The sequence below is a fragment of the Xylocopa sonorina genome, chromosome 11 (assembly GCF_050948175.1).
Source record: "Xylocopa sonorina isolate GNS202 chromosome 11, iyXylSono1_principal, whole genome shotgun sequence".
In the NCBI taxonomy this organism is placed as follows: Eukaryota; Metazoa; Arthropoda; class Insecta; order Hymenoptera; family Apidae; genus Xylocopa; species Xylocopa sonorina.
This window is the reverse complement of record NC_135203.1, coordinates 8,761,899-8,775,505: the sequence shown is the minus strand read 5'-3', so window position 1 is coordinate 8,775,505 and position 13,607 is coordinate 8,761,899. Positions and strand designations below refer to the sequence as shown.

The following is a 13,607-nucleotide window of genomic DNA, read 5'->3' as shown; positions in this document are numbered from 1 at the left end:
TCTCGCGCGAGCCAAATATTCCAGGCTTTGAATCCGTAGGATCAACGCGCGTCAATCTTTTATCAAATTTCTGCGAGTATGAGTCGCGCGATTCTCACGTTCGATCGTTTCTATCGAATTTCCTCTGCTTCTCTACCTTTCGATTGCACACCGTAGCGATGAGAAGTCGCGCGATCGATGGACAGCCAACAGGTTTCAATTCAGGTATTGACTCGATCAAAAGGCGGTGTCGTACAATAACTCGCGTCTTTGTCTCTTTTTCGGTTCTCGAATAATTAAAGCAAGGGTCGCCGTTTCGCGGTAACCACTGACCTGAGTATTTCTGTAGATTGTAGACACTCGTAATCCGGAACCCACCCCCATTTTTAACGGGAAATAATCGCGAGGTTTACGCCGGATCCCTCTCCGCGTTCGCAGCGAACCGCGGGCTTTTGTTCACGAATTTACAGCCGCTGATCAACGAGAAAGGACCCGCCGTGGCAGTTGCGCGGCAACAGCGTTACTAGGGAAACATTTGCCAGATGTTTTCAACGACAAAATTGAACAACGAAACGATACGCCTTCCCGTCGACATGCCATACATACGAGGACCGCCTAACCGGCTGCACTTTGTACCAACGCGCGGTACGCGTCCAACTATTTACGACCATGCATGAGGTGTGCATAATTTCCCGCGATATCCGCGTGTGCCGTGTGCAAAACGAGTCGATAAAGAATAGGATAAGCGACATAGCATCGCGGCGGTGTTCGAAACGATCGGCCGGGTATGCTTGTGCCCACGATTACATTTCGACGCCGCAGACGCTGATTCGACTGCTTACCCTTCGTGAGAGAGTGGCGATTGTGTGCAGAACTGGACCTTTGGTTAGTTTCCTCAGAAGCGGCTCCAGCTGCAACAGGAAAGAAGGCAAATTTTAGTTCCACGCGTAGCACACGCGATCGGAGTACCTTGTTCCGTTACGCAACGCGTTTATCCACTTGCGCCTCCGTTTGCCGCTGCTCGTTAAAATAAAGAAATGGAACGGTCCGCTTGCAGCGAGAAAGAGGGTCCATTGAGAATATTCCGAGGAACTAGCCAGGCTACCTAAGTTCCCTTCGCTGACATTCGCGTTTCCTTTTCACAGCGTTAGGTCGCGTATCTCTAAATATAGCCGAGTATCGTGTCTAGCCTCGGCCACTGACGACCAACTATTCATCAAAGTTGTTCGAGAGAGAAAGCGGCAGAGAACAACAGAGAGAACAGCGCTCCCTTTATGCCGCCGCATCCGTTGACTCTGCATATAAGGCTAACTATCGCGATGCCTGCGTCTTTCGTCCGCCTCCCTAACAAGCTTATTAACCGTCTCTTCGTTAACCTCCCTCTGCGCGTCTAAGAGGCATCATCGACTGAGAAATTCAGATACGCGACAAACAGACCGCTGACATCGTCCCAATTATTCGGCTCACCGCGCTAGATCAACCGTGCAGGTGTCCACGGGAACATTTTTACGTACAATCGTTGGCTGATGAAGCGGTTACCCAACTACGTAACAGTTTTCACTGGTCGCTTTCTCCTTTGCGTTCCACCATTGTTAACTCGTCCGTTCTACGAGCCCCGTTGACAGACGATCGACAACTGCTCTAGCTTCGCCATGCACACCTCTCGAATTCTTATTTGGCAAACACTTAGCCGTTGTTTAACGTCTACGCGGATGTTTCGCGTCGCTTGCTGTTCACCGCGAGGAACTAGCTTTCCCCGGACTATTCTTTCTACGCGTGCCAATCGAAAACACTTGAAAGTTGATATGTCACGTACATATGACGCGTGAATATACTGTTTAATATCATTGCCATTTGGTTGGCGACAAAATTGTGCAACAACGACAGGATATGGTAGAGCTGCAGAGGGTAGAACGACGAGGCGCGGCATGGAATTCACGGTGCGCGCCATTTTGGAGAACGCAAGGAATACTCCGTCTACCACTGCACCGCATCTAACCAATGCGTGCAGCGAAGTCGCGAGGCGGTCAATTGATCGAGACACAATGAACGCGGATGCAATTTAATCGATCTCGACTGTTCGCGGAACTGCCGCCATTATGCCCCGTTCCGTATAACCGGCAAGAATCTCGTCGCGAGAAATTAATTACGCGATTACGTGCCGCGCACGCACACGTTAATAACTGCTGGGTCATTCAATGTATATTAAATATTGATTAATTTCCGTTCCGCTCGTGGTCGCGTCCGTGCAGCCACGTTTCTGCTGCAAGTTTCGTTCAACAAATCCATGGCGGACGCCGATAAGCGTTTACCATGAACGGTCCCAGGTTAATTTCCCGCGCAGGCACCGTATTATTCTGACTACGATTAGGCTTCAAGCTCAGGTGTGTTGAGACACGCGTACTCGGACGTTTCCACCTTTAGCCTATTCCCCGCCGCCATTATCCGTCCGCGTAGAAGTCGCCTGTGTCGTGGACGGTGAAGAAGATTGATCATTTGTGCGAGGGCTAAATCGATTCGCCGGATATTGGCAGAGAGAGCTTAGCGGAATATTATCTTGAAGGATCGCCCGTGGAGGAATTCGTGGCGGGAGTTGCACGGGGCTGATTAATAGCGTCATCCAAGGCGATTGCCCGTTTCCTGCGTTTCGCAAGACAGGGTGACGCCTCTGAGAGGACTCGAACCGATGAGGTTGCTTTAACGCGACTCCTTTCCGCGCTGCTAATTCCCCTCGCCCTCGACGGATACCCTGCAGCGAACGCTTCGCTAGTTCCGACAAAATCTGTCGGAAATCCTGGCTTCCATAGCGCGGAGCTTGCGCAACGATTGCAACTATTTATACGCCAGGGCTGTTACGGGGGCGTAAACGGTTTCAGCGTAAATTAGAGCTCGCTAGGAGCCACGATAACGACACGACACTCGACGCGTTAAATATTAAGAGGGTAGCTACGTGGAACGGGCTGCGACGTTGAAATTTACACCGGTCTCCACGGACGGTCGCCGAGCGGCGAGAGTTTCCCGATTTACGGGTGGCCGATATTGGCGGGCTAGCGGAGATCAACGAGGACCGTAGACTGCATTAAGGGAGCACCGTTTTATCGAGCTACCCTCCTTAGCCAGGAGTTCCACCCGCTAAGTGCTGGCCGTCCCTTCGAAAAATCGTCCGAGGACTACGTCCACCACCTCCACCGGGTCGGAGATCCGAGCTATTAAAACGTCACTAACGCGGATCGTCGGGTCGCGATAATGAAAGCTGCGAGGCCGTAATTCTGACGGGGGCGCGGCAGTAATTTCAATGGATGGACCAAGGAGATTGCTGACGCAAGCGGTGGCCCGTGGAAAGAATGCTCCTAGGTCGGAGGAACCGCGTTTCGTTGCCAGTCCGACACGTCGAGGTATAAAAGGGTGGGACAAGTCGCTTCTTCTTTGTCCGGACGCGCTCCTTGGGACCGTGAATTAACGACGGCGGCTCGCACGTCAGGGACATTCATTATCCCGATGAATAGAGCGAGCGGACGAGGAGGCTGGCAGGTAACAACGACACGCGAGGCGGACACGTTTTAGACCGTCCGCGGATGTTCAATTTGCGCCCGAACAATTTGGGTATCGGTTATTGGTCGAGTCGTCAGTTTGCCAGGAATGCAACTAATGACCAGACGATATTGGACAAACAACGGTACCCGGGTGAAGTGTTTTCGACGGGACGATCATCGGGCTCGGAGCGAAACTCTTGGAAAAACAGCACTCGAACGCTGTTAAACGGCTTGTTGATAATAAAACTGGTGGCTGGAGGCGCAGAGGAGATCGCTTCCCTTTTGTACGGACGTGCACGCGCTGGCGAAACGTTGGAAATCGAACGGAATCGAATCCGGCGAGCAAAGTGAAATCGCTTTTCACGTGTGAATGCATAAAGGAAGCGACGCGTCGAGAGGCGTCGCAAGGGATCGTCGCGAGCCGCACAGGGGTAGCTGTAGCACAGAGGGATAAAAGGAAACACCCAGAGGAATAAACATGAGAGACGGGACCACTCGTATTAACGAGCACGTTTCGTTCCCGCCTCCCGTCTACCCGTACGAACACCTCGGCGATGCACTTTCGCGGCGTTAAATAATCTTCTGATTTACTGGCTCGCCCCACGAATCGCGAATAATCGTCCTTGCTGCTGCTCGGCGTCCGCTTTCGCGGGCACGCGAACCAGCTACCAACTTCGTCCTCCTCTCGGCATTAATTCCAGCCGCGCTGGAATGCTTAACGACACCGAAATAATTCCGTAAAATTAAAATGTTTCCCGAGGGCGCGAAGAATTTTCACTCACCTTACGGCTCGCAATTTTTCCGGTTCCGTTCCGGAGAACTTCGTCGACGTTTTCAGCCTCGAGTGCGCTCGCGTTCGTCGAGTGCACTCGCGAACATAGCGATAACTTGACAAATTGCGGCCTCACTGTATTTTCGTGAAAAGAGTCCGATTTAAGGAATAGAGTCGATCCCTTCGAACGCCTCGCGAAGTTTCTACGAGCGTACGAATTAAAACGAATTGCGAACACCTTGCAGCGAACACGAGTATCGGAAAATCGTCAGAACGCGAGGTTAAATGCGCGAACAGCCTCCGCAAGAGAAAAATCTCTTCGAGAGTAACAGACTCGCGAGGACGAGGCATTCGAGAATATCGCAGGGTCGGTAAATGTCCGTCAAATGCGATTTCTGGTCGAGCATCCAAGGGCTCGTAATTCTCGCGCGGCGACAACCGGCTCGCGGTCCATAAATCCTTGTCGCGGGCAAAAGGATCCCCTCGTGGCGTACCCGAGGCGATCCCGCATCCGTAACCCCTACGAATTTACGAAGCCGCACCGTCGTGACGGACTATCGAGCGTCGCAACGTGTTCCGCAGCGGTGGCCCGTTAACGCGAGCGTCGCATGCACGCTATCGCAGCGTCGCCAGAAATTTATTGGGGCCAACGAGTGCAATCGTCGCGTACCTTTCGCGACGCCTCTCTACTCTACGGGCGTATCGAGCCTCGCGTGTCTTACAGCCGATCGCAATTATTCGTCTCGCTGGACAAGCGGTCGGAGGAGAGAAGTGTGAAAAAATGAGTGTAGTACACGGTGTACACTTGAACGTCGACAAGGATTAGATTAGAGACCACTGGGTGGCATTCAACTGGTGTTAACTATTTGTAACTTACACGCAACAGAGCTTCTCTTTTCTATCGGGTTTTAAACTACCATCCCTTAAAAGATATTACTCGGTTCTCGAGACGTCGCTTCATAGAAACTCCGATATTCTCGGAACCGATTGGAAAATTACGGATATACCGTCGAACCGTATATTCCAAGCCTGACTGGGAAGATTATCAAACGTTCGAGCACGCATGGGCTACCGCACACGTGCAATATTCATATAGGCGGGGCACGAGGGTCGTTGATGAAGCCAATAACGGCGGGGGCGCGGATGTGAACACGTCCCAGCGACCAGTTAATTCTTCGCCGTTTCATTTCCGGATTGGGAAAGGGCGAGTTCATTTGCACGCCGTTACGGTCCGCTTGTCCGCGACCTATGCCTCGAATAGGGTCGCAAGGACCGGCCAGCAAATATCAACCGTTTAACTAGTTGGCAAACAGGGGCTAACGCGTTTAGCAAGGGCGTCAGCTGAACTTGCTCCAGCTGGCCAGCGTGTACACTCTGTAGCCTCGAAGGGACACATCGCGGAACCGTGATCGACGGCTAATCCCCGAGACGTGCGTGGATGAACCTACGTGTTTGAACGAGGACCTGGGTCCTCACGTCCTTGGTATTACCAGACAGATCCGTTGTCCTATCGTTTAAAAATGTATCCCGCGAGATTTCGTATCCAAGAGTTAAAACAGGGGAACCTCGTTTAGCGGGTATTCGCGATCAACAAGTCGCGAGCGTTCCTCGTATACTTCTATCAATCGCAAATATTTTCTCTGAACAATAAAACTGTTACGTAGAGACGAACGATTATATTGGTCACAGCAGAGAGAGAGAGAGAGAAAGAGAGCCACGTTTTTTCCGTCCAATTTTATCGCGGGCACGAGATTGATTTCAATTAAACGCGCGTCCCATATTTCGTGGAACGAAGAAGTACTGACAGCGGACGGAAAAGCAAGAGGGACTCTTAACGAGCCGTAGTCAGCGGAAATTAATCGATTCGCCCGGCGACCAAGTCGCGGTACATTTTTTTTCTCCCTTTTTCTTTCTTTATATACGCCCGTGTATGGACGTTACGCGGCAATTTTTTTGACGCACGACCATTTGCAATTCATCATCCGGTTAACGTATCGCGTACTCCACCGGCGAAATTCTCGGGAGCGATTCCTGTTATCTGCAAAAGCACGTTGGGCGAGCACCAATAACCGGTCACAGATTAATTACGATACTTTAAAGTAGAGCCGGGACGCGAAAAAGAGGACTGTACGTATCAGACGAGGCGGAGTTTCCAGGGTGGAATCAAAATCGAGACGCGAACCTCCCGGATAGCCGCGGGGAGAAGTTAATTACTCCTCGACGTTGAGACGGGTAAGAAAGCGTCGGGCTGGCCTTTTACGTCACTGCCGTTTAATTATCGACGACGCGGAGCCCCCTATCCGTCCGCGAAAAGCCGCTTAAGCTGCAACACGCAAATCCATGGGACGTGCACGCGAGCGGCTGGACCCGGGATCCGGTTCTCTTCGAATGAAATCATCGACGCCTGGCTCGATCGATCACGCGCTCGTGAGAATAATTAAAACGTACAGACTCCGCTGCTACTTTGTAAACAAGCTTCGTGCTCGTTACCAGAGAGCAAACCGTGTTCCGTTTCACTGGGCGGAGGTTTTTCGAACGCGAAAACAACACGAGTGACCTGGATTTCGGGGTGGACGATGGCGACCGCGACAACTTCGCGCGCGTCGCTAATCAACAGGCAACGACGTTTACGCGACCTGTTCACTGGAACGAATGAGCGTCGCGACGGTAATCAACGAGCGTATCGCAGCTGATCGACGAGCACAGCTCGTTCCTTGGATAATTAATCCATGAGCGAGCTCGAGGCATCGTAACGCGAGCAACCAGCTTCTGCGAACCGAATTTTTCCAAGGTGCGAACGTGCGGCCGGAATCGGATGACCGTGACCGCTATCTGTACGCGAGAACGCGTAAGGGTGTAACCGCAGAATGGGTTTCGGTAACGTAATTATCGCGAGAAACCGGGACGACGCTTGCGAGCGTTCTTCTGTCCGGTTGCATTAATCGGAGTCGCTTGACGAGTCGCGAGGAAGAAGGGTAGTCGCTTATCCGGTTACTTGGGCAAGCAACGAGAGCAGGAGATTCTTAGAGTCAACGAAGAAGAGGATCGTAGACTCGTTTTAATAAAAGTTTCAATCTTGCCGTTTGAAATAACTTCTTGTCAGGACTGTAATGGTACAACTCTTTGAATACAAGTAGAACCTACTTTCTCCCTCTACAAGAGGATAATAAAATTCTATTCGATTCTATTTCCTCGATTAAATGTTCTCTCCGAATTAAATCTGTCGTTCGATCCGATCAGCCCTGTCTTCCGTGTTATGAACGACGCGTGGGTGCCCGTAATGAGAATCGGAGCACGCTCCGCCCAAGTTGTCCCTCTTTAACTGGCAGACAGCCGCACGCGAGCTTCGCTCTCTCTTTCTCTCGAGGAGTATAAATGGGGAGCTAAAACGTAGGCAGAGCGGTCGTCGTGACATTTATCCATGCTCAGGGCACGGATCGTCGCGTACAGGCATCCGAAGCAATGACAAATGGCCGGCGAACAAGAACCGCAAGACGCCCGTTCGCCAAGACGGAATTTTTTTCGACCCTCGTTTCGCCGCCCCGACCGATTGTAATTTCAAATTTCCTCCTTGCAACGGGACAAAAGCGATTGAAGTTTTTCAGGCGCGCACGCCTAAGAAAAAAGCTGGCTGCATCCGCAAACGATTTCTCCCCCTCGTGCACGCTATCCTACCCGCGCGGCGGAACTTTAATGTAAAAACAGTTGGACGTCCGCTGATAGAGTCGCGGATAACTGCCACTCGATCTTAATTGTTCCGTAATTACGAATTAATTCGCGAGCTAACGGCTACGCGTTTTGCGCAGAAAAAAAAAGAGGAAAGGCCAACGCCAACGCTGCTGTCTTTTAACAACCAAGATGAAAGTACACGCGTAATGAAAACGAGGAGTTTTCTTAATTAAATGGTTCGCGGAGAGTGAAGGTGAACGCGTCTTACACACGAGAGAAAGTTTCAGTTCGCTCCTGGCTTCTGTTTCGAAGCACTGCGCGCAGAAGAAATCAAAGAGACGTTTATCGTCCGAACTCACTGTGCGCTCCGTTTTAGAGAGTACTTTCACGACCGCAGAGACTGCGGGGGTAAAAAAACGCGCGCGAACCCCCGACACTGCGCGGTGTCGGGGAAAAAGTACGCGATGGTAAATATTTAACGTGTAGGCGAACGTTCTCTGAACGCTTTCTCGGCCGCGCCGCAGGAAAGTTCGCGTTTGCGGAACAGCCGCGCGGCGCCGTTGCGCAAAGTGTTCCCGGATTGTTACTGATTTATTCAATTAGAGCAGACGAGTTCTCCCCGTCTGGCTGAAATTATTTCGACGTACGCGTTGGCTATCCGGATCCGCGTAAAGCGTGATTACGTGCTAATTGAATGGACGTCAGTCCCTCGTGCACTGGATTCGGTTTAATCTTCTGGCCACCTGCGTGTCACACGGCTAAACGCATTGTCCTTCGAGGAGCGCGGCGAGTAATTTCATTTCGCAACTATCGTCGCCGGACGTTTGATCCGGCTGTCTATTCGCATCGAGAATCAGTGTCGGCCGCGTCCAAGTGCGAGGATTCGCAGACGTCACGATGCACGAGGTATTAACCGGTGGATAGCTTGAAATTAATGCCGCGAGACGCGTTTGCATCTGATTTCGACTGCTCGAGACAGTGGGATATATGGGCTGATTTATATCCGAAAAAGCACTCGACTCCTTGTGACGCGAGCTGACGTCTCTCGACGAAACGAACGGAATAGGAGAGTCCTATCGCGTTATCTGCGATCAGTAATTTTGGTGTACAACCGAATAATTTCAGCGGAGAAAGTATACGAGAATCGTCGCATACGTGGGAACAATGAGAGATGCGCGAAGAGGTGAACAAAACCGGGGGAGGAAAATGGAAAATTTAACTGGGAGGGACAAAAGTCAAGGGCACCGGATTTTTCGCGACCGATAGAGCCGACGATGAAAATTCCGCGAACCGTGAGGAACCACACAGTTTTCATTTCGTCGTGAGAAGAGTTATTCGTTACGGAATGAAACCGTGAACGGGAAACGGGGGGTGGGCGAGGGACGCGAGCCACGGTATATAGAAAGGCTAAAAAAAAAAAAAAGAAAAAAACGGGGGAGAAAAAAAGAAAAAATACTGGCGTGGAAGCTACGCCGCGTATCGTTGAATATTTCGAGACAAAGGTGGGCTTATATTCCTCGCCAACGAATTCGGATCTCCCGAACGTATCAGCGCGACGGATCCACCTATTTCGCGCGTTCCCGACGAAATCGCGAACACAAACACCCACTCAGTCGCGCGTGAGTTACGATGGAAGAAAGAGTTGCACGTACACAGACGTACGCTCGTGTTCCACATTCCGTCCGGTGAAGAAAACAAAAAAAGAAAAAGAGGAAGAGAGAGGGAGAGAGAGAGAGCACCCCTCCCTGTCTCGAGCTGCCACGCGCGCGCGAAATATCCACGGATTTACCTTAAACGAGTTGAAAGTTCTCGAGGGTGCGCGAAACAGAGACAAAGAAATGGAGCTTTTGCACGGGGATGAAACGCAGCTGTTTCTGGTACCGCCGCGCGATTCTAACTCAGAGAAAACAAAGCTGAAAGTTTTCATCCACGCGTGAGAACCGCGCCACGCGAATGGAATCGCCTACAATGTCTCAAAGCAGATCGGTGCGAGCCGCGACTGGCTCTTCCTCTGTTCCTAATTTTCCACCCTGAGAAGCTTGGTTATTACTTTCGATTTCCAGTTACGGAGAAGGCCAGGTCCTCGTGCTCGATTCAAAGAGGGTTCTTGAGAAATAAAAAAAAAAAAAAAAAAAAAGAGGCGATTCTGGATGAGACCGTCCATTACTTGGGTCCTGTCCCACAAAGGTGACCTAGCAGCCCTTTCCTCCGCGGCTCCTTCACTTCATCAGTCGCGTTCCGTCTTCTTTTGTCGCGGATTTCAATTGGCAAGTCGCTACCGTAAGAGGCTCCGCGTTTTTTTTCTTCCTCTCGCGGCCGCGAGACAAAACGGGTCAGACTGCACGGTGGAATTAGGTCAGTTGATTAAAAAATGGCCAACGGGGACGAGGAATAATAAACCGTGTATTCTCGGCAAGTGTCTGGGCGCACGGTTCGATCGCGCGACCCGCCAAGTTACTTGCTCTGGTACCAAGTCGTGTAAACCAACTGAGCGTGCACAGGCGCGCCTAAGGTACGTTCGAAGAAGCTGTCACGAGTTTGCGTTGAAACGCTCTGAAACGCATTGTTCGCCTAGCTGTTCTCCTTCGGTTGAAGCCCTTTGTATCCCCTAATTGCGGGGCCAATTGTTTCTGTCCCATGTACTCGCTCTAAAGCCGCGCGTTTAACCCCTAACTTTTGATGGAGATCGGAACTTGCCCGTTGGTATGCCGCGTTCAACGTGTACGGGGAAATTTCGGAAGAATGGCTATCCAAATATATAAATCTATCCCCAATAAGGGATGATAAACGTTTGCATTCCACCTGTGCGAAGAATTTCCACAGAAACTGATACGAATAAAAAAATATGTAATCCAGATGGTCAAGGATTTCTTTCAACCCCGACGCTATTGTCTCTTCTCAATAGAGAGAAGCGATACTTCAATCGCAAGTGTTCCACGAGCACATCCTTGGAGACCCAACAAAGAACAGCCAGCGACGGCAGCGCAATAATTACTACACAATAAAACAAGTCGCGCGGAACGTAAAGCTGATAAGCTCTTCCCTCTGACCCACAAATTGATCGCGACTCCTTCCGTCTCCCATTCTGGGTGAGGGACTCCAGCAACGAGGCGCGGTGAAAAATCGAGCGGTAGATTACTCCGTGGGCGGAAGCGCGAGCCATTGTGTTCGAGGTCGTTTGTCAAGAGGGACGAGAGATCGCCTCGATGATGGGGAACAATCGGAAAATTTGTCGGGTCATTAGCATCGCGCCGCCAGGCGTCGGACGGTCTGCAGCGCCAGCCAAGTCCATCTGCCATTCCACCTGCTGTCCGCGTCCGGCTGATTAATGGTATCAAACCCTGGCCAACACCATAGAACGCCGTTCCATCGCGAGGAATCGTCCCCGCGTGGGGTTTGGAACCGTGGGATTGAAAAATTCGACCTCGACCGACCGCGGACCTATCCTGTTGGGATTTTTGAATAATGGACGAGAACCCTTCGAAGCTGCAGAGATTTTTCATACATCCGTATTTATAATCTAAGTTCATTCGAACTGAACGTCTGAATAAAAAGCCGGTGGTGGATTCCATAAACGAAAGTTGTAAATTAAGTAAATTGGAGCAACTAATTATCTTTTATAGCCCACCTTCTTATATAGAGGGGTTTACAAAAATTGCCGCGATCCCATAAATATTCATACCACCGTCGCATTTCCCTAATTCACCGCCCAAGAAGAATTTCTCTAGCGTCCTAACAAATGTCGCGACACGAGAAGTGCTACAGAGTGGCTCGTACGTACCCGCCGTTTTCTCTACCCTCTCATTTACGTTTGATCGTATCGAGGGCTCGCAAGCTTCGTCGTTACCCGCGGGGGAAACTTCCAAAGCGCTGTTCGCGTTTTCCATGACAAAAAATAGCAGAGAGAGAGAAGAAGAACGACGGACGAGAAAAACGTGGAGGGTGGAAAGCGGCTTGTAAATATGCAGAGCACAGTATCCGAGGAAAATTCGTTAGAAATAGGGGGAGTGGAGGGGTTGGTGGTCGTATACACGATCTACATATAAATTACGGCCAATCACCGAGAGCACCGCGTCCGCTTGTCCCGATAAAAAAATCTCAGGGCGAGACGGGACAGGCGGCGCGAACTTTTACGAGATCTCTGACACCTACGTCGGATATCGCTCCCGGCGCCGCGTCGATACGAACCGGTCAGCCGCGCCAGGGAATACCATCCCCTGGCTGATTTTACGTACGATTGCTTCGCAATATCCCACGGCACAATACCACTTTTACTCTGGCTCGAATCGTTTTGGTCCAGAGAGCCGAGTGTCGATACTAATAACCGTAGATACTCGCCGCGATCGACGACCGATTGCTTCCGTCAGCGGGAATCACCGCGGAGGGTCGGATCGGTTCGATCGTCGCGGCGAATCGCGCGCGGTCGGGAGGAATGATGGATCGCTCGAATTCTTTAAGCGTCACCCTCGATCGAGAAAGCAACCCCGTGGGCGGGCATTTTATTTGAGCGGAGATTACGAACGGTGAAAATTCAATAAGGATACCTCCGTGGAAAGTAAGGAACGACGAGATTTCCTATAAAACGTTGCTTCGTTCTGGAGATCGAGTTCCCTCGGTTCGAGCCAGCTCCTTTCATCGCGTTACCTCGCGCCAGTGGTAGCGGACTTAACGTGTCGGACCAGTGGAAGAGGCGCGTAAAAGGAACAGCGACAGGCTGTGCGAACCTGGACGAACGGGAAACGATTGGCATTCGCGAATCACGTTAACGGGTTACGAAAACTGACGGTGGAAAACCAGAGATACTCTACGATTGCGGCACGGGGGCGGAGGATTTCGATGCATCGGCGTTTCCCGTCGACGAAAGCGATACCCGCTGGCAAGAATCTCGTCGGACATTGTTCGCGCATAGCGAACCTAATTAGGAACTATCGCTCGATCGGCGGACAAGATGACAAGGTAAAGATTGAGGAGGTGTTCGAGGTTGAAACGGTAGCGAGATTTCCCTGAAACCCTTCGAGGTAATCTGGTTTCCTTTGACTGGCGAATCTTTCGAGACTCGTGATCTCAAGAATGTTCATCGATATCGATGATCTGCCGTTTGATCTCTAAGACGTTCTTCAAGGCGTTAGAATAAATATATATGAAATTTATGGAGAAGCATATTTTCCGTGGTCAGAATGAATACTCGATGCATAATTCGGGCGCGAAGTTTCTATAAGGAAGACCGCAACGGTCGATCACCTCTCGTTCCGAAGGACGGACAACGCGTCGCACCAAGTTAGGTCATGTTACCCAGCGGACACGCTCGTGTCCTGGCGCCGGATCGTACACGGTTCCGTGCACGTGTGTCCACGCATGTCAAGCAGAAAGAGGGAGCAAAGGATACCCGGGGTTGCGGTCGGGAGTTACTACGCAATAGAATTTCATTACAAGTTCCATGTAAGCCACGGCTACCTCCGCCGGCAATATTGCGAATGCTTCAAACGGAGGGCGAGCCTATTATTGCTCTCGACCATCCGCTGGTCGAAAATAGCGTAAGCACGCGACCGATTCCAGTCGAAGATCGGGAGCAACTCGAATACCCCGGATGGATACGTGATCCCTCGAAATGAGAGCTCGAGGATCATTGCGAGGACACGAATCGGAAGTTGGGT

The 13,607-nt window shown here is 51.1% G+C and overlaps 1 protein-coding gene across 25 annotated transcripts in view; it reads right to left on the bottom strand.

Moving 5' to 3' along the window:
- Positions 1-13,607, bottom strand: part of LOC143429101 (uncharacterized) — a 143,079-nt gene that overhangs the window by 20,706 nt on the left and 108,766 nt on the right. For all 25 annotated transcript variants that reach the window (XM_076904539.1, XM_076904545.1, XM_076904542.1 and 22 more), the window contains one exon: positions 822-890. In XM_076904539.1, the coding sequence (XP_076760654.1) occupies positions 822-890 (69 nt within the window). The remainder of the gene's footprint in view (positions 1-821; positions 891-13,607) is intronic.